The sequence below is a fragment of the Neoarius graeffei genome, chromosome 16 (genome assembly GCF_027579695.1).
Source record: "Neoarius graeffei isolate fNeoGra1 chromosome 16, fNeoGra1.pri, whole genome shotgun sequence".
Classification (NCBI taxonomy): Eukaryota; Metazoa; Chordata; class Actinopteri; order Siluriformes; family Ariidae; genus Neoarius; species Neoarius graeffei.
The window spans coordinates 61,975,206-61,997,051 of NC_083584.1; the positions used below are offsets into that span (position 1 = coordinate 61,975,206).

General features: G+C 42.6%; 1 protein-coding gene across 2 annotated transcripts in view; it reads left to right on the plus strand.

Moving 5' to 3' along the window:
* Window positions 1–21,846, plus strand: part of tiam1b (TIAM Rac1 associated GEF 1b) — a 119,627-nt gene that overhangs the window by 16,180 nt on the left and 81,601 nt on the right. Inside the window, exons 2-5 of one of the 2 annotated variants that reach the window (XM_060943337.1) lie at window positions 489–600; window positions 17,384–17,472; window positions 17,568–18,354; window positions 21,267–21,428. In XM_060943337.1, the coding sequence (XP_060799320.1) occupies window positions 17,578–18,354; window positions 21,267–21,428 (939 nt within the window). In that variant the 5' untranslated portion in view covers window positions 489–600; window positions 17,384–17,472; window positions 17,568–17,577. The remainder of the gene's footprint in view (window positions 1–488; window positions 601–17,383; window positions 17,473–17,567; window positions 18,355–21,266; window positions 21,429–21,846) is intronic. The other variant, XM_060943338.1, reaches the window with a different exon arrangement.

Below are 21,846 nucleotides of genomic sequence, written 5' to 3' on the forward strand. Positions count from 1 at the left end.
CAACGTACGTACGAAAACGTATATGGGACTCTTTGACTGACTGACATGATGAGGTGATCGAGCTCGACAGACTAAAGGACTAAAGCGCTGCTGCATCGCTCTCTTCACGTAGAGATAAAGCGAGACCTAAATCCCACTGACACCACTATCAGCAGGTAGAACGTCATTATGGGTAATGAATGAAACAATTAACCAAAGTGAAAATGTCAATCAGTAGGAGTTTAAGTCCAAAATACTCTGGTATTGAAGGTGACATGTTAATGATAGAGATTAATATGAAAGGATTGATCTCCCGTGTTTACTCCTCCTCCCTTCTTTCTGTTTTTGTTAGTGTGGTGTCAGGGTTGTGAAATTGGCTGAGGACGGCGCCAGTTTGTGATGGTGTGTGTGTGTGTTGGGTTGGAGGAATTCCGCTGATGTCATGACACATTGGTGAGTGTGTGTGTGTGTGTGTGTGTGTGTGTGTGTGTGTATCTTTTCCCCAGCAGGGTGGCTGCTATGACAACAGCACTACAGCGACCCTCAATTTACACCCCAGAGCCTCTCAAAACACACACACACACCTTCTTCATTGTGTTTTGTAAGTACAGTCTATAAGAGGTGAGTGCAGTGTTGTTATTCCTCACACATCTTCTCTCTCTCACTTCTTCCTGCTATTTCCACAAAAACATTTAACGTACACTTAGTGCCGCATTCCTGGATGGACTCCGGATCCTCCGTGACCCTGATCAGGATAAAGTGCTTCCTGAAGCTGACTGAATAAACTCGATCATTTTAAGCTATAGTTAGAATCACTGACTCACTGAGTGTTACTGCAGCTGACCAATCAGCAGCTTCGTGTAAACTTGCACCCACTGGAATTGCACAATCCTCAGAATCAGTTATTTATTTATTTATTTATTTATGGCAGCATGGTGGTGTAGTGGTTAGCACTGTCACCTCACAGCAAGAAGGTCCTGGGTTCGAGTCCTGTGGCTGTGTGGAGTTTGCATGTTCTCCCCGTGTCTATGTGGGTTTCCTCCGGGTGCTCCGGTTTCCCACACAATCTAAAGACATGCAGGTTAGGTGATCATGGGGCTACCTTGGGTTGAAGGCTGGGCTGAACTGAGCGAGGCACTGAACCCCCAACTGCTCCCTGGGCGCTGTAGCATAGCTGCCCACTGCTCTGGGTATGTGTTACCCTTTTCCACCAAATCAGTTCCAGGGCTGGTTCGGGGCCAGTGCTGGTGCTGGTTGCGAGCCAGCTGAGAGCCAGTTTGCTTTTCCATAGCTCGCGGTGCTAAGGGGAGTCACGTCATTACGTCGCTGTATACGTCAGTTACGTCGCTGTATACGTCAGTTACGTCGCTGCGTTTGCATAAACCTTGGCGCGAACATCGAAGCAACAACAAGGCGGAGAAGAAGAAACAGCAATAACAACAATAATAATAATGGACGACTTCGCGTTTGTACAGCTGCTACTTCTCATCGCTTAAAAATGGCGACCTTTCGCGGTCTTGCTATTGTTGTTGGTCTTAACAACTCCGCCCCCCCCCCCCCACTGACGTAAGCAGTTCTTTCCTCTGGCCCAGCAGAGAGTTGTTGCTAGCCTGGAACCGGTTTTTCTGGCCCCAGAGCCAGTTCTTTGTCAGTGGAAACAGAAAACCCGGTTCCAAACTAAGCACTGGCCCCGAACCAGCCCTGGAACTGCTTTGGTGGAAAAGGGGTATGTGTGTGTGCTCATTGCTCACTTGTGTGTGTGCATGTGTGTGTTCACTGCTTCAGATGGGTTAAATGCAGAGCAGGAATTCCACTGTACTTGAGTGTGCGTGTGATAAATAAAGTAGTTCTTCTTTTGTTTTCCTTCCTTCCTTCCTTCCTTCCTTCCTTCCTTCCTTCCTTCCTTCCTTCCTTCCTTCCTTCCTTCCTTCCTTCAGTCCTCTCTGCTTTTTTCTTTCTTTTCTCTGCTAGTTTCTTTCTTTCTTTTCCCTTCCTTCCATCGGTCCTTCTCTCTGCATTCTTTCTTTCTTTTCTCTGCCAGTATCTTTTTCTTTTTACTTTCGTTTTCCTTCCTCCCTTCAGTCTTTCTCTCTGCTTTTTTCTTTCTTTTCTCTGCCAGTTTCTTTCTTTCTTTCTTTCTTTCTTTCTTTCCTTCCTTCCTTCCTTCCTTCCTTCCTTTGGTCTTTCTTTCTTTCTTTCTTTCTTTCTTTCTTTCTTTCTTTCTTTCTTCCTTACTTTGGTCTTTCTTTCTTTCTTTCTTTCTTTCTTTCTTTCTTTCTTTCTTTCTTTTCCTTCCTTCCTTCCTTCCTTCCTTCCTTCCTTCAGTCCTCTCTGCTTTCTTTTTCTTTCTTTCCTTTTTTCCTTTCCTTCCTTTTTTCCTTACTTTGGTCTTTCTTTCTTTCTTTCTTTCTTTCTTTCTTTCTTTCTTTCTTTCTTTCTTTCCTTCCTTCCTTTGGTCTTTCTTTCTTTCTTTCTTTCTTTCTTTCTTTCTTTCTTTCTTTTCCTTCCTTCCTTCCTTCCTTCCTTCCTTCCTTCCTTCCTTCCTTCCTTTGGTCTTTCTTTCTTTCTTTCTTTCTTTCTTTCTTTCTTTCTTTCTTTCTTTCTTTCTTTCTTTTGTTTCCTCTTCTTTCTTTCTTTCTTTCTTTCTTTCTTTCTTTCTTTCTTTCTTTCTTTCTTTCTTTCTTTCTTTCTTTTCCTTCCTTCCTTTGGTCTTTCTTTCTTTCTTTCTTTCTTTCTTTCTTTCTTTCTTTCTTTTCCTTCCTTCCTTCCTTCCTTCCTTCCTTCCTTCCTTTCTTTCTTTCTTTCTTTCTTTCTTTCTTTCTTTCCTTCCTTCCTTTGGTCTTTCTTTCTTTCTTTCTTTCTTTCTTTCTTTCCTTCCTTCCTTCCTTCCTTCCTTCCTTCCTTCCTTCCTTCCTTTGGTCTTTCTTTCTTTTCCTTCCTTCCTTCCTTCCTTCCTTCCTTCCTTTGTTCTTTCTTTCTTTCTTTCTTTCTTTCTTTCTTTCTTTCTTTCTTTCTTTCTTTCTTTCTTTTCCTTCCTTCCTTCCTTCCTTCCTTCCTTCCTTCCTTCCTTCCTTTCTTTCTTTTCCTTCCTTCCTTCCTTCCTTCCTTCTTTCCTTCCTTTGGTCCTTCGCTCTGCTTTCTTTCTTCTACGTAAATCCCCCTGTAACTCATCCACTGAAAATGCGCTGAGCCTCTCTGCCCTTCAGAGTGCCCTGAGAGGTTCCTCATCACCTGAGAACCAACTGCACCAGTTTATTTCCTGAACACTGAAGCAGTGCATGATGGGATATTTATACTGTGATAATGATCCTTTGTTCAGCTGTTCCTGTAAGCATACAAACGCTCTTTGGTTTATCCATGTAAACGGCATTGTTCTCTCTCTCTCTGTCTCTCTCTCTCTCTCTCTCTCTCTGTGATATTTGCATGTCCACACAGTGTGTGTTCTGTCTGGATAAGAGAGTACATTAGAAGGAACAGATGACCCTGTTAACACACACACACAGTGGAGTGGAGGTTTTCAGAGAGAAGGATGGGCAGATTGAATACTGAGCACAGTGAACTGGAGAGAGAGAGAGAGTTACTGCTTTGGTTAATTTTATTTTATTTCTCATAAAGGTGGACAGATAAATAGAACAGTCAGAGGATATAAACGATGTAAAGATATAAAGCGAGTGTTGCTGCGCTTGATGCTTTCCAAAACAGTTTACTTCAGTTCAGACTTCAAACAGAAGGCCAGAAAAACGCTCAAGGGGCTTTAGATTGGGGGGGGGCGGTGAGGGAAACCTTGTGTTCGGGTTTCTCAACAAACTTCAAAGAGAATTTTCTCTAATCCATAATTGATCAGTCACGAGTGTAACGCACTCCTGATCTTCAGCAGTGTGTGAAGATGAATGTAGCTGATAGTGTGTGTGTGTGTGTGTGTGTGTGTGTGTGTGTGTGTGTGTGTGTGTGAGAGAGAGAGAGAGAGAGAGAGAGCAGACGTACAAATAACAGGCAGTCATTGCAGACAGACAGGTGATTGACAACAGCAAGAAATAAATGACAGAAAAAGGGGATTTCTTTTAAGCCAGCCGTTGAATCCTCTCTCAAAACTGCTTCTGGAATTAAAACTTCACGATCCGTTAAAAATATTACGAAAAGGGGAGTCACGTGGGATCGCCGAATAAGATGGCCGCACACTAGAAGTTGTCCAGAAGCGTCACCGAAATAATGTAATTTATCCGCCAATATCTCCTCATTTACAATTATTTGTTATACTCGTCAATAGCTTCATAGTTTCCTCATCAATTTATCCATCAAATATAGACTATGGCTTCATCCTCGAAGTATTTCATGAACACGCGTGGAAAGCCTGACAGGGACACTGGTGGTACTAGCCCAAAACGCTCTGAACACAATGCTAGCGTGGAAAACCTTTTCGCTGAAGTGAGTAAAATGAGCTCTACGCTCAATACGGTGGCTACGGATGTGTCAACTATTAAAGAGACCACAACGGAACTGAAAAATGCTGTAAGCGCCATGCAAGAACGGCTGACTAAGGCCGAAACCCAAATATCCGAAGTGGAGGACACTACCCAACAGTTGGTCAACAACCGCGAGGTACACCGTAGGCGTATAGACACACTGTGGAGTCGTGTAGAAGATTTGGAAAACAGAAGCCGCCGTACAATGTCAGGCTGCTGGGTCTGAAAGAGGGCGCTGAGGGAAACAACTTAAAGGCATGCATTGAAAGGATCTTGTCTGAGGGTTTAGGCATGGACATTGACAGTGAATTTGAGATTGAAAGGGCACATCGTTCTCCTGGATATCGTCTGGAGGAAAACCAACCACCGAGACTAATAATGATTCGATTCTTACGTTCATCTGCAAGAAAGAGAAAAGGTGCTTAAAGCAGCGAGGGAGAAAGGGGGAGCAACGTGGAGCGGATGCAACCTCTCGCTTTTTCCAGATATGACAAAGGATCTGGCTGAAAGCAGAAAGGCCTTTACAACGGCCAAACAACTACTGCATGCCAAGAAAGTGAAGTTCACCCTCGCATTTCCTGCGACACTACAGTTCACATGGAATGGGAGGAACAGAAAGTTTCAAGATGCGTCGGAAGCTGTCAAGTTCATTGAGCAACAAATGACGGAGGCGGAGGGCGATGGAAGAGACGACATTGGTGACGACTAATGTACAATGACATTTACCACTAATGGAGAGTTTGAGAAAGGTATGGTGTGGCTGGACGGTTTTTGGGTAGCTACGCGTATCTGAATCTAGGAGAGTTGGACGTTCCACAGACCAAGTCAGATTTTCTTTTTCTTTTCTTTTTCTTTTTTGGTATTTGGACTGGGCGGCACGGTGGTGTAGTGGTTAGTGCTGTCGCCTCACAGCAAGAAGGTCCGGGTTCGAGCCCTGTGGCCGGCGAGGGCCTTTCTGTGTGGAGTTTGCATGTTCTCCCCGTGTCCGCGTGGGTTTCCTCCGGGTGCTCCGGTTTCCCCCACAGTCCAAAGACATGCAGGTTAGGTTAACTGGTGACTCTAAATTGACCGTAGGTGTGAATGGTTGTCTGTGTCTATGTGTCAGCCCTGTGATGACCTGGCGACTTGTCCAGGGTGTACCCCGCCTTTCTCCCGTAGTCAGCTGGGATAGGCTCCAGCTCGCCTGCGACCCTGTAGAACAGGATAAAGCGGCTACAGATAATGAGATGAGAGAGAGATGATGCAACATCATTGTAACCATTTATTTTTCCATTTAATGTTGTGATAGGCTCCAGCTTGCCTGCGACCCTGTAGAAGGATAAAGCGGCTAGAGATAATGAGATGAGATGAATGAGATGAGTTTGGTCATGTTTGTTCACTTGCCAGTTCTGGACATTTTGATTTTGAAATTATTCAGCGGTACAAAAGCTCTGGTAATGTCTCAAGAAGGTCAGACAAAATGGAATTGCCTTTATATGCTCAATATTTTAATTTGTTTTCCATAAGGCCTGAATGGCAAATAATTCTCATGTTAAGGTAGTGTCCTGGAACATAAATGGATGCGGAAACCCAGTGAAAAGGAAGAAGGTGCTCTCATACCCTTAAACTTCAACGAACAGACATAGCATTTATTCAAGAAATACACCTAAAGGATGATGAGGCTAAACAATTTAAAAGAGATCGGGTGGGGCAAGTTTTTTATAGTTCTTTTTCCAGCAAGAAAAATGGAGTTCTTATTTTGGTACACAAAATGTTAAATTTCTCATTGGTAAGGGAATTTAGGGATGCGAATGGTAGAATTATTTGTGTTGATACCATCATAAACGGCATGGAATTAACACTCTGTAATACTTATGCCCCCAATAAAGACGAGCCATCTTTTTTCCATGAGGTTAATAGCATATTGGGGAATGCACAAGATAAAGTGGTTTTGGCAGGAGATTTTAACCAGTTTTTGGATAATACTTTAGATAAAAGCAGATTTTCCTGAACCGTAATACCTAAGGATAGAGCAGCCATTCACGTGTTGATGAGAGACAATGGTTTGATCGACATATGGCGTTTGGTTAATCCAAATAAACGAGAATATTCTTTTTACTCTCATTGCCACAGGTCCTTTTCAGGTATAGATATTATTTTGATCTCTCAGAATCTAATCAATGCTGTCATCGACAGCATTTCACTGTCAGATCATGCACCTGTTGAACTCTGTATAAATATACACCCAGACAGAATCAGGCAAGGTAGATGGAGGATGAATACTTCCATGCTGCAAGATGAGGTCTTTCATAATGAACTGGCTGAAGATCTGTCATCGTTTTTTGATATCAACATGGGTAGTACAGACAGTGTGGCAATGGTCTGGGAGGCATCAAAAGCTTACATTAGAGGTAAAATAATTGCGCAAACTTCCAAAAAGAAAAAAGAGCACATTAACACTGTTAAAAAATTGGAAGCAGAATTAATCATAATGGAGAGAGAACTGGCCAAGCATTACACAGATAGTCTGTTTAATAATAGCGGAGCTCCCAGCGGAGCACCATACCTAAGAAAAAATGGTAAACCCATTGAGTCGATTTTTTGTGGTGTGTACGTGTACCAACAGTCATACACACCGCCTAGTAGCCAGTGTTAGTAATTACCAGTCATACACACAGTCTAGGGCTGCACGGTGATGTAGCGGTTAGCGCTGTCAGCAAGAAGGTCCGGGTTCGAGCCCCGTGGCCGGCGAGGGCCTTTCTGTGTGGAGTTTGCATGTTCTCCCCGTGTCCGCATGGGTTTCCTCCGGGTGCTCCGGTTTCCCCCACAGTCCAAAGACATGCAGGTTAGGTTAACTGGTGACTAGAAATTGACCGTAGGTGTGAATGTGAGTGTGAATGGTTGTCTGTGTCTATTGCCCCTTTTCCACCAAAGCTGGTTCGGGGCCAGTGCTTAGTTTGGAACCGGGTTTTCTGTTTCCACTGACAAAGAACTGGCTCTGGGGCCAGAAAAACCGGTTCCAGGCTAGCAACAACTCTCTGTTGGGCCAGAGGAAAGAACCGCTTACGTCAGCGGGGGGGCGGAGTTGTTAAGACCAACAACAATAGCAAGACCGCGAAAGGTCGCCATTTTTAAGCGACGAGAAGCAGCAGCTGTACATACGCGAAGTCAGCCATTATTATTATTGTTGTTGTTGCTGCTTCTTCTTCTCCGTCTTGGTGTTGCTTCGATGTTCCTGCCAAGGTTTATGCAAACGCAGCGACGTAACTGACGTATACAGCGACGTAACTGACGTGTACAGCGACGTAACTGACGTATACAGTGACGTAATGACGTGGCTTCCCTTAGCACCGCGAGCGATGGAAAAGCAAACTGGTTCTCAGCTGGCTCGCAAGTTGAACAAGTTGTGAACCAGCATCAGCACTGGCCCCGAACCAGCCCTGGAACTGATTTGGTGGAAAAGAGGCATATGTGTCAGCCCTGTGATGACCTGGCGACTTGTCCAGGGTGTACCCTGCCTTTCTCCCGTAGTCAGCTGGGATAGGCTCCAGCTTGCCTGTAGAACCGGATAAAGCGGCTAGAGATAATGAGATGAGATGAGATGAGAGACTGGCTATGATATAAGAAAATTCTACAACCCAGAAGCAGATGGGAGCTCCGCTTTTAGGCAGTGCCTAAATCTATATATTATTTGCAAACGTAAATTCAAAATACATGAAATATTTAACAAAAAAGGATGAATATGCTCTATTTAGATTGAAAACAAAATTTTATGAAGCAGGAGAGAAAACAGGCAGGCTTCTGGCTAGACAGCTTAAGGAGCAAAGCACTGCTCATGTAATCCCAGCGATAAGAAGAGGGGGGTCACTAGTAACATCTTCCAAGGGAATTAATGAGGTCTTCAAAAGTTTTTATGAGAAGCTGTATAGATCAGAAGGTATGCCAAACAAACCATCATTGCAGAACTTTTTCTCAAACATAACTCCAAGCCTAACGTCTGAACAGGTAGATATTCTTGACAAACCAGTGTCCCAAGAGGAAGTGATAAAAGCTATCCGAGCTATGAAAACAGGGAAATCACCTGGAACCGACGGGTTTCCTGTCGAATATTACAAAAAGTATATAGACATAATTACTCCAGTTTTGACTAAGGTGTATGAAGAGGCTTTTCAGACCGGCTCACTTCCACCATCTCTGAATGAAGCGCTCATATCATTGATTCCTAAAAAAGGCAGAGACCATACAGATCCTGCCAATTTCAGGCCAATTAGCCTAATTAATGTAGATAGCAAAATACTGGCCAAGGTATTGGCCCTAAGGCTAGAAACAGTTTTACCAAACATTATACACCCAGACCAGGTTGGTTTCTTACAGGGTAGATCTTCGACTGATAATCTACAAAGGCTTATACATTTGATATGGTTACACTCCTCCAACACTGCATCGGTGGCTTCAGTCTCATTGGATGCTGAGAAGGCCTTTGACAGGGTCGAGTGGGGTTTTCTTCATTCGGCCCTGTCAAGATTTGACAAGTTATGACAAATGGTCTGATCTCATCATTCTTTAACCTCTCCAGAGGAACACGACAGGGGTGTCCTCTATCACCACTTCTATTTACAATTGTCTTGGAACCTCTGGCGGTAGCTATAAGAGCAAACTCCTCCATCAAAGGAGTGAAAGGAGGGGGTAGTGAACATAAGCTAATGCTTTATGCTGACGACATACTTTTTCTGACTAGTGACCCACAAAACTCCCTACCTGCTTTAATGGATACTATCAGTGAATATTCTCAGCTTTCAGGTTACAAAATTAACTGGACCAAATCTGAAGCAATGCCAATATCCAAACATTGTCATCCACAAGTAATGACACAGTATAACTTTAAATGGATCCCAAAGGGCATGGTCTACCTGGGTATCAAGTTGAGCCCAGACTTTAGTGAAATGACTGCATTGAACTATGATCCACTGCTTCAAAAAAATCAAGACAAATATAGGGAAATGGGAGAAGTTAAACCTGACCTTGTGTGGGAAAGTAAATGTTATTAAAATGGTGATTGCCCCACAAATTAATTATATATCCATGATGCTTCCTCTCAGTATACCAGATCATATTTTTTAAACAGTATGATAATCTCATCAGGCGGCACGGTGGTGTAGTGGTTAGCGCTGTCGCCTCACAGCAAGAAGGTCCTGGGTTCGAGCCCCGGGGCCGGCGAGGGCCTTTCTGTGCGGAGTTTGCATGTTCTCCCCGTGTCCGCGTGGGTTTCCTCCGGGTGCTCCGGTTTCTCCCACAGTCCAAAGACATGCAGGTTAGGGTAACTGGTGACTCTAAATTGACCGTAGGTGTGAGTGTGAATGGTTGTCTGTGTCTATGTGTCAGCCCTGTGATGACCTGGCGACTTGTCCAGGGTGTACCCCGCCTTTCGCCCATAGTCAGCTGGGATAGGCTCCAGCTTGCCTGCGACCCTGTAGAAGGATAAAGTGGCTAGAGATAATGAGATAATCTCATCAAGGAATTTCTTTGGGCAGGGAGGAAACCTAGATTTAAATTGAGCAAACTGTTCGCACCTAAGGATAAAGGTGGGCTGGGTTTACCTAATATTAGATTGTATAGCTTGTCTTTTGAAATGGCTACGATAGCTAAACACTGGAGCGGAATGGTGTCTGGCTTAAGATGGGCCACCATAGAAGAGACTCTTGCCACACCCTTTCATCCTATACAAGTATTATCCCAACAAGTGACTGGTACGGTATAGAGAGAGAGATAAAAACCCAATTATTAAGCACTCTAGGGAGGTCTGGGCAAAAATTCATAAGCTACACAAACTCTCACATTACAAGCAGCAATATGCCTCACTATGGCATAACCCAGAAATTAGAATAGGGAAACAAACAGTGTTTTGGAAAAGCTGGGTAGAGAAAGGACTTCATACAATTAATGACCTCTATAAAGACGGCGTCTTTAAATCCTTTGCTGATCTAGTTCAGGAGTACGATCTTCGAGAGAAGGGTGACTTCTGGAAGTACTTGCAGATTAGACACTGCATAATGGAAAAAAGTCAGCCAAATAAAGTAGACAATCCAGTTGTTGACTACTTCCAATATCCATGTAATCATAAGGCATCAGTAATTTACAATAAATCAATTTGTTTGACCAGTGGCACATGTGAAAATTTAAGAATAATTTGGCAGAGGGAACTTGATTGTGAAATTGACAAAGATATCTGGGAACAAATTTTGGCAGATAATGGTAAATATATTAAAGAAATTAGATGTAAATTTATTCAATACAAAATCCTACACAGGTTTTATTGGACACCATGCAGGCTTTTTAGAATAGGGCTAATAACTAGTAACATCTGCTGGAAATGTGAACAGGAAACTGGCACATTTCTGCATCTCATGTGGGATTGTGCTATGGTCAAGCCATTCTGGTGCAGAATATTGGGGTTCTTGGAGACGTGGATGGGAGTGGACCTGCTGGCGTGCCCACGCTTATGCCTTTTAGGAGATAAGACCGTAATACCACAGCTGACTAAAGACGCTCATTCAGTGTTGATGGTTGAGTTAGCCTCAGCTTCTAGAATCATACTACGGCACTGGAAATCACCCATTAACCCAACATTCCAAGAATGGAAAGTTTTAATGAGTGAGACAGTGAGTGCGTTTACATGCACATAGAGAAAATCGAATTTCTGCCGTAGCTCGACTGAAATCGAAGTTCTAAATGCCATGGAAACACCTTAGCTCGGCTGAAATCGAAACGAACTGGATTTCTCGTAATCGAGCTACGCGACCTAGATTATGCGATTGTAGCCGAGCTACTTAGTGCATGTAACCCTATCGAGCTATGTAGTCGAGCTACTTACTTCCCTTCCGGAAGTGACGAGTGACGAGACCACAAGCGGGAAACACAACAGCCTCGGTCGGCATGACAACAGTAGTAGTAGCGAGCAGCAGAAGAGGTCAGGAGGAACAAGGAGACAAAAAACAAAAACAATTGAACTTTTTGTGTGTTTATTAAGACATAAGTTAAATTGTAAGCAAAAAATGGACTTTAGAAAAATATACAATTGTGCAAAATAAGTTGTCTTACAAAACAGTGATCTGCGCAGGACAGTTTGTAGCCAACAGGTGGCAATAACATTTGGTGTGAATGTAAAATGGAAATCACTCCTCTTCTTCATGACGACAACCGGAAGTGTACCAACACGATGGGGTGTGTAGCGCCACCTGTGGCTCGGGTGCACAATGTACCTCACACAATAGCTCGATTTCCTTGTGTGCATGTAGGATTGGATTTCTCTGGCACCCCTGCTGGGACCCTTAGCTCGATTACCGACAGTAGCTCGATTTGGATGTGCATGTAAACGCAATGTGTGTTGTGTGAGATCATGCTTGCTAGAATAAGGGGCAAAGGGTCTGTGGCACTGGGTAGCTGGGACTTCTTTGCAGACTATCTGACCTCTGGACTAGTAGCTTAGTTATAGGGCTCTACTATGAAGCCTATGTGCATTCACCTTCTCTGTTTTTGTGTTAAGATTATACTTTGTATGTTTTTTCTTTCAACCAGGAACACTTATCAAATTACGTTAATTTAACTGTCTGACCTTTTTTTTCTATCTTTGCTTTTCTGTATGATGTACCATATGAGTCATGTACCACAGTTGTTCAAATAAAAACTTTAATTATAAAAAAAATTACGAAAAAACAAGTCACGATAACTTTCAAATACCGATTACTAAAACGTCTAGTTGTAAAGAAAGCCAAGTTAAAAATTCTTTGCCAACAATTTACTTTGAGCACTGGCTAGACCATTTACAGCTACCATGATAAAAGGACCTCAGGATTGCACTTGATGCTACAGTAAGACATCGGGGGATGGGAAGAGCTCTCTGGTACCCCTTTTCCACCAAATCAGTTCCAGGGCTGGTTCGGGGCCAGTGCTGGTGCTGGTTCACAACTCGTTCAACCTGCGAGCCAGCTGAGAACCAGTTTGCTTTTCCATAGGTCGCGGTGCTAAGGGAAGCCACGTCATTACGTCGTTGTATACGTCAGTTACGTCGCTACGTTTGCATAAACCTTGGCGCAAATATCAAAGCAAAAACAACACGGAAGAAGCAGCAGCAACAACAACAACAACAATAATAATAATAATAATAATGGATGACTTCGCATTTGTACAGCTGCTGCTTCTCGTCGCTTAAAAATGGCGATCTTTCGCGGTCTTGTTATTGTTGTTGGTCTTAACAACTCGGCCCCCCCCGCTGACGTAAGCGGTTCTTTCCTCTGGCCCAGCAGAGAGTTGGTGCTAGCCTGGAACCGGTTTTTCTGGCCCCAGAGCCAGTTCTTTGTCAGTGGAAACAGAAAACCCAGTTCCAAACTAAGCACTGGCCCCGAACCAGCCCTGGAACTGCTTTGATGGGAAAGGGGCATGATTGGGGTGAGAGATTATGGTCGACGGAAAAGGCACAGAAATTGATGAAGTTGAGGAAAAGAGACAGAGAGAGATGTGAAAGTGGAAACCAAATCTCTCTCTCTCTCTGTCTCTCTCACCTTGGTGATGGGAAATCTCCATGTTTTCCCATTTTTCACTGTCTGCAAATCATTCATCTCTCTCTCTCTCTCTCTCTCTCTCTCTCTCTCTCTCTCTCTCACAGACATACAGAGAGAAAGATATCAGATATATTCAAGAATCAGCTTGTTCTGTTCAGTGGATGGAGATAAGCGCCAACCCTGATTTGCATTAACCCTGATTATATTCAACTATCAGATTTTTGAATATATCTAAAACTCTATACAGCAATATGGGTGGTTGTTGTTGTTTTTTAATATAATTTGGCTGTATTTTGTATACTGTATATTCTAATGTAGAGGTGGACAGGGCTAATCCCAATCCCACCCTCTCCTGAATGAAATTTGACCTATCCTGCCTACTCCTACGGAAACTCCGACAAATCTTGCCCTTGATCTTGAGTTATTAATGTTGCGTAGTAATTTTTGATGAACTACTGTGGCAAACAACTCTAAGATGAGTGTCTTCAACTCTTAGAGGCATGTTACACTGGGACATACATGTCAACCTATACGGAATGTCCGTATTTTATACGGATTTGATTCAATAAACGTAGTATACGGGCGTATAAATAAAGTTATACGGATTCTTTAAAAAAACTTCAATATTTATTTAGAGCTATAATCAATTCCCATGATGATAAAAGAGCGCATAACATTTACAAACATACTGTACACCACAGACAGCCAGTAAAGAGTCTTATGAAATCGCGCGTTATCTTGTGGTAGCGAGACTTCATTCCACTTTTGATCATGCGCACACCGCATTGCGAGAATCCCGCCAACCGTGAAGTCATAGACATATAAACATAGACGCCGCCTTCTGCGTAGAATCATATGTCATCCTCGCCGCCATATTGGATGGGGCAAAGTGGAGATTCTTCAACCGTCCCTGGTATAGCGTCTAGACAGTAGCCGAGAATAAAGATGCCTCATTCATGTGCTGCGTTTAACTGTACCAACAGGTTTACTGTCCAAACGAGATCACATGGGATTACCTTCCACAGGTGAGACTGGAAAAATACTTTTCATTGTATTTGGTCATTATAACGTAATTTTACGAACAGATTTTCCTGACTTTGTGGCTAATATGAAGTCTCGTGCATAATAGCTGCTTGGTGAAACCTGTCTCCAAACAACGAAGTATTTCCTTCGTAACTACGCTGATAACACTTTGTGTTTTTGTCAAACATTGGAGCTTTGTATTCATTCTGAAGGTTTATTGTTATTAATATTGAATAAAAAGTAACTGGGATATATCATTGTTAATTATCATTCAAATTTTAGGTAAATTATTTTAATTTACATCTTATAAGGATTTTATAAGGGAAATACGGATTTTGGAGGTTGGTTATACAGGTTTGATTGACCAAAGGTTGACATGTATGCTGGGAGTTCTGCCCTACTGCCATGTGAGCACCTTCCTTCAAGTGTAAGTGATGCCTCTAAACCCCACTTTTCTTTCCTTGTACAAAGCAACAGTCATTATGTTGAGTGACCATGTGTTTCCAAACCATAGCTGATCCAAAAGGCCGTAAATTGATGGAAAATCAGTAAGATCAGCCGATTTTCATGGAATCTGCTGAGACTGAACTGGAAGATCCCAAAGGGGTGCGTGACATCACACGTGCAACAATCCAGGTATCAATTTCGTTCTTGTGCGCAGCAGTGGTTAGACCGGTCTCGATATGGAATCACATTTTGGAGAGAATTCTGACAGTGATTGGGATTCTTATATGTTGGATGAAGGGGCAGAAGATTATCAAGGATATCTCATCTCATCTCATTATCTCTAGCCGCTTTATCCTGTTCTACAGGGTCGCAGGCAAGCTGGAGCCTATCCCAGCTGACTACGGGCGAAAGGCGGGGTACACCCTGGACAAGTCACCAGGTCATCACAGGGCTGACACATAGACACAGACAACCATTCACACTCACATTCACACCTACGGTCAATTTAGAGTCACCAGTTAACCTAACCTGCATGTCTTTGGACTGTGGGGGAAACCGGAGCACCCGGAGGAAACCCACGCGGACACGGGGAGAACATGCAAACTCCACACAGAAAGGCCCTCGCCGGCCACGGGGCTCAAACCTGGACCTTCTTGCTGTGAGGCGACAGCGCTAACCACTACACCACCGTGCCGCCCATTATCAAGGATATTCCGGAGTAAATGGTTATCTTTTCAAGCCTCCAAGACGAGAAACATATGCCAGTTCACTCAGTTCACGACAGTCTTCCTCTGCTGTGCGCATGAGATGGAGCGATAGATAGTGAGAGAGAGAGAGAGAGAGATGTGCAGAACGCAGTGTTTTCCTGAACAAAACTAAAAACAAATCATGTTACAATATTGCAATCTGAGAGCATTTAACACGTTTCAGTTAATAATTAGTGATGATGATTGCGCGTGTATGTTTTTCTTCCTGTTAAAGTGCATCAGATATGATAAGATCGGATGTCGCAAGCATGTAAATGTTGCTCATAATCCTGTGTCTGGTGCACTGTGTGTGTGTGTGATAATCGGGGAATCAATGAACTGTCCAAATGTCAGATCAAATGTAATTTATTAAATAAATGGGTTTCTTTTTGCTCCAGTAATTCCCATGTGGTCGTTCTGGTGGTGATGAACACTTGATGAATCAGATTTATTATTAGTAGGCGACACTAAATCTGCCCGCTTCGTTTGCACAAACCCCACCCACTGTCGCTTTAGATTAGTCAAGTCAAGTTTATTTGTATAGCGCTTTTAACAATAAACATTGTCGCAAATCAGCTTTACAGAATTTGAACGACTTAAAACATGAGCTAATTTTATCCCTAATCTATCCCCAATGAGCAAGCCTGTGGCGACGGTGGCAAGGAAAAACTCCCTCAGACAACATGAGGAAGAAACCTCGAGAGGAACCAGACTCAAAAGGGAACCCATCCTCATTTGGGCAACAACAGACAGCATGACTATAATATTAACAGTTTTAACATGAAGACAGTTTCGTTGATGTTATAAACTCTTCATTGATGGACACTTGAGTGCAAAACTGTTCATGATAACTGCAGTCCTAAAGTTAGCAAGTCAATTAGTGTCATTTCTTGGAAATTTGTGAACTGAATGTCCTGTTGTATATGGATTTGAACATCCAAACACAATGCAGTGCTTTCACATTGTTATTTTTGTAAGATTCCATCAACAATATCCAATTTCAGCGAGTAAACAAGCACGGAGTCAGATGAACCAAAATGACCCAGATAACCGGGGGTCCACGTGCGATGTCGTGCGAGATTAGCCCTGAGGCTAGGCTGACATTTTCCGGGATCTGGAAGCCGTGATTTATCGATAGTTTTGTGCTTGATAATAAAATAACAAATAATTATTATTATTTTCTCCCTGCTTTATTAATTCATTTTGGTCATTACTAATGATGTATATTCATTTTAAAGCATTACAATAAGGCATTACATACACTTTCAGGTTCTACAAGCTGAACATTTCCCCTATCAGAACCCTTTTCCACCAACAGGGAACGGATTCTGTTCTGGTTCACGCACCAAATTTTGAACCATTCAGAGCATTTCGACTAAAAATAAATTGGTTTGGAACCTGAAAACTTGGATCCCAGCTGGAACCAAAATATAGCTGGTTTTTACAATGTGAACCATGATGACATCAGTGGGCGTGTCATTAGTTTGGAGAGGAAACCGAGCACAACAATGGAGAATGCAACAGGAAAGAATACATCTTCAGAAAAAATGGACCAAAAAGAAATATCTGCATTAACAGAACAAAAGCTTGCAGGTAATCAGTGTGATCCACCATCTTGCTACGACTGTTTATTTCCGTTGTGCATTGTGTCATGCCCTCCATTCATGATGCATCCTTGATTACAATGGTTCTAGTCAAAACTGGTGAAATCGTGGGCTGGTTCGCTAGCTGGCACCAAGGTTCAAAGAATCCTGATTGAACCTGGGTCAGGAACCTGCTCCTAGTTGGTCAAAAAGGGTATCCATCGCATGAGTGCAGCCAATCTGTCTGAATACCTTTGCAGTTAGTACTAAGGTGTGTCAGTTTCTTCAAGGCATTGTGGCAGATGTTATCCTCACAACACTACCCTATATCTTGGTATTACCATGGTTCTGTGACCCTTGAGCAACCACCAGGGTTCCACGGTTCCACCAGGTCAATCCAGCAAGAACTCTTTTTCAGGGAAAGATGGCTGTATGACAGCACTGCAAACACTACACCATACATCTTGTGTGAACATCTGCTTCATGTGATTCTCAGCATCCAGATAGATGGTACCCTACAGTACATACACCCAGATGAGCATTTGGGATACAGCCTTGAAGTGTCTGTCTGATTCCTTTTACCCACTGTTTCTCCTCTTTCTCAGGTTATGGTGACTCGGTAAAAGCCAGAGGAACTCTGCTACTCGATCAGGATCAAGGTTAATATGCTGATGACATCCTTGCCACACAGCAGGTAGAGGAGGAATTCTCATTATTTTTAGTACTTGCATAAAACAAGTAGAAATGCGTCAGTCCTAATGTGTAAACATGGTGTTGTATGTGTTTTAGAATTTGAATTATGGGTAACGTGGAGAGCCAGTATGGCAGCCACAGTTTCTATGGCGACCGTGAACGACAACTGTCACGGAAGCGAGTGTCCCGATCGCTGCGTTTATCGGGGAAGCAGTCGTACCAGAGAAAACCCGAGCACCGTAACTCGGAGACAAGCACACGCTCTAGCAGCACACCCAGCATCCCACAGTCACTTGCTGAACATGGCCTGGAGCCATTTGACGATGCTGATGCTCTGCCGCACTTCAGCTCCCCTATCTGGGTGGACCGGGTGGCTATGAATCTGCGGCCTATGAGCTTCCACAAGGATTCGGCTCATGAGCCATGTAACAGCACTTCAGCTGACATTCCTGCTGTTCATGCTGACAGTGGACAAAGTACACAGAACACCACCAAGCCACCAGATGCTGCTGGTTCTTTCAAGAAGAAGCGTTCCAAATCTGCAGACGTGTGGAGGGATGACTCTTTGGAGGTATCTCTGTCTGATGCAAGTCTGGAGCGCTTAACAAGCACGGAGGACCTCATGGACAATGCTAATATCACTGATGTCACCCGCGCTAACTCACTGGGTGAGCTTTACACACTGCAGAGCTATGCTAAAAAACGCCACAAGGGTGGAGCTCTGTGCAGAGACAGTGAGGAGGACAAGATGCTGTCTCCATGCGAGGATGATGGTGCTACCTATGGAGCATTCACCCTGCCCTGCCGCCGATCCCATTGTCTGTCAGAAGGTTTGACCAATCACCAGGTAGCAATGCCAGGAAGGCGGGCACAAACCATACAAGTAAGCTTCAGTATTTCATTGAGTTATAATTTAGTTATAATTTGGTTAAAATTATATGGAGACAAGAGGATAGAGTGGGTAGCATCCCTGTTTCAATCCTGAACTAAGGTTACTGTCTGTGTGCAGTTTAGCAAGTGAATGTTATAGCAAAAAGTTGCTGTTGAATTTTGTAGCAAAATTTTTGTATTTAAATGTTGTAGCTGAATGTTGCATTTGAATTTTGGAGCTAAATTTTGTAGTTGAATGTTGTAGCTGAAAAATTTAGCTAAATTTTGTTGAATAATTGTGTCGCTGAGTGTTGTAGCTAAATTTTATAGTTGGATGTTGTAGCTAAAAGTTGTAGCTGAAATGTTTATCTAAATTTTGTACTTGAATTTTATATCTGAATGTTGTAGCTGAATGTTGTAGCTAAAAGTCATATTTGAATTTTGGAGCTAAATTTTGTAGTTGAATACTGTAGCTGGAATTTTTAGCTAAATTTGGTAGTTTAATTGTGTCTGAATGTTGCAGCTGAATGTTGTAGCTAAATTTTGAGTTGAATGCTGCAGCTAAAAGTTGTAGCTGAAATTAATAGCTCAATTTTGTAGTTTAATTTTGTAGCTGAATATTGTAGCTGAAATTTTTAGCTAAATTTTGTAATTGAATGTTGTAGCTGAAATTTTTTAGCTAAATTTTGTAGTTTAATTGTGTCACTGAATGTTGTAGCTAAATTTTTTTTAGTTGAATGCTGTAAGCTGAAAGTTGTAGTTGAATGTTGTAGCTAATTGTTGTAGATGAATTTTTAATTGAATTTTGTAACTATATTGTAGGTTAATTTTATAGTTGAATTTTGTACTTGAATATCGTAGCTGAATGTTGTCGATGAATTTAATCGTTGAATGTTGTAGATTAATTTTGTACTTGAATTTTATAGCTAAATCTTATCGCTGAATGTTAATCTTGGACAACCAGAACAACTCTTTTGCTTACACAGTTTGGTATAATTACATCTCCCATGTCTACCATCCCAAAGTCTGAGGTTGAAATTGTAATATGGAGGCTGGAAGAGATACAGATAATACTTGAAATACTAGCAATGTTGTTTGAAACAAATATGCAATTTAGCTGATGTATTTCTTGTTAACTACCGTAGCCTTGTCACATCTGTGCAGAAAAAAAAAAATTGATTTTTGGAAAAGTTAGTGTGCTTTAGCGAAGTGTCTAAAATGCTGAGCTTCATTCATGCCTCTCAAATAATATGACCTCATAATAATTAGGACATTCACATTAGCAAACAATAAAGTGACAGCCAACGATTTATTTTCGACGTTTGTGCCTGACAGCGAGCCACGATTTCAGTCACAGTGGCAGGTAACATTTGAATTGATTTTCTTACTACTATTCAAATCATACAATATAAATCCACACGAGTGGCTCAAGTGATTCCTTGGACCAGTGCTATGGTGTGTGTGTGGTCCAAATGTTTCTTTACTTCCTCACTTACATCTTTAGTTCCTACTTAAATTTAATTCCCCATTTAAGTGGATGCTACACGCCCACAAAAGACAAAATACAAGTGACTTGTTGCTTGCGTGAACAGTATGAAACATAGAGAGCAGAGTGAAAGGGACTGCATTTTATACAACACTCTTTGCCGGGATTTGAACCATTACCTTTGTGGATTGCTTCTGCAGCATGCCCTGTGGGGATGATGTGACATTATGGCTGCGCTTGGTACCTTTTTGACAAGCTTTCTTTTTCCCTTTGCTTCAGGAGACACATGTCTGTGAGAGCTGTTTGCCTCCTTTCTCATGCTAATGAGCATAGTGACATGGGAACACAACAGAAAGTGTGTGTGTGAGAAGGGGGGTGGAGGGAAGCATTTTAAAGTTTGGTTGAGATTATTCATGTCTGGCAGAAGGTTTTTGTAGTGTATTCCTTAGTCACTGGAAATGAATAGCATGCTAAGTCATGTGATGCTGGGTTGGGTGAATAATCAGCCCTTGCCAGCAGACTAGAGAGCCAGTGAAGTGCTCAGAGAAGCTGCATCCCAAATATGATAACTGTTCAGAGTTTAAAGTGCATATCCTGGACCAAATTCATTTTTTTTTTTTAATATGAAAGAATGTCCCTTTACACACTCATCCAGAAGGGTAATTTTGCACAAGGCCATCTGTCTACAGCAGAAAAAAATAAAATAACAAAACGCGTCTGGAAAAATCCCAAGGGAGTCTGGAACCAGATTCGTGACGTCACCTGCGGAAGCGCCAGCAGGCTGCGCGAGCTTTGCACGGTTTCAGTGCACAGCCTACGTAAACCAAGTTTAGCAGCTCGCAATTTTGCATTGAAATATGGAATTGTCACCTAAGTGCAATGTTACTTCACCTTTGGATGAAGAATGTAATGCTGCTACACCCTCCTACGATTCATCTGTTAACCATTTTAATAATTACGCGATAACGTCGAAGAAATTTGCAGAAAACCACCAGGTCGTTTTCTCATAAACAAACCAGCGCTGACGTAGGATTCAGAGGGAGGCGTCCTGCACGCGACGTCACGAAAATCAATGTTTCCGGTGAAATCCAAATGGCAAGTTTTTTCAGAGGCGGACCAATGCGCCTCAAATGGCTTGATTTCAACTGAATTTTTCTGGTATTGCGCAAGGTAAAAAAAAATTGCACAAAATGCAAAATGTGACAGATATTTGACCAAAGTTTCATATAAAATAGGAGAATTACGTTGATCTTGCTCCTGAATTTACCCGTGATATGCACTTTACGATGTTCCCTACTAAGAAATCAACATGCAACCTGCAAGAGCTGGCAGAAACGGTATGAGAAGTGCTGAAGAAGCGTGGGATTGGGAGACAGACAGAAAGACAGATGTACATGGATGTGAATGAATGCAGCATGGCTCTGTCTCTGTTTGTACAGGACGTGACAGTAGGGGATGTCGTTGAGCTGGAGGACACTGGGATCGATGCCCTGATTGGTGAAAGTGATGTGTGTGAGCTCCCATCTCGCCATTACAAGGCCCTGTCTGTGTACTCCACACCAGCAGGGGGCAGTGGAGACACGCCTGACACTGGAGTGCAGGTATTACAATAAAAACACTTTTAGTCCATTAAAATACAGCGTAACATGCTTTACAATGTACGTCAAAGTGTGAAAATAAGAAATAATAAATAACAAGTTCAGTGCTTCAGTACTATGTGGAACTTTTTTCAGATCATCAATCATTTCAGCATTTTCAGGAGCAAAAATATTTTGGGTAAACTGGAGCCTATCCCATCTGACTATGGGTGAGAGGTGGGGTACACCCTGGACAAGTTGCCAGATCATCACAGGGCTGACACAGAGAGACAAACAACCATTCACACTCACATCTACGGTCAATTTAGAGTCACCAGTTAACCTAACCTGCATGTCTTTGGACTGTGGGGGAAACCGGAGCACCCGGAGGAAACCCACGCGGACACGGGGAGAACATGCAAACTCCACACAGAAAGGCCCT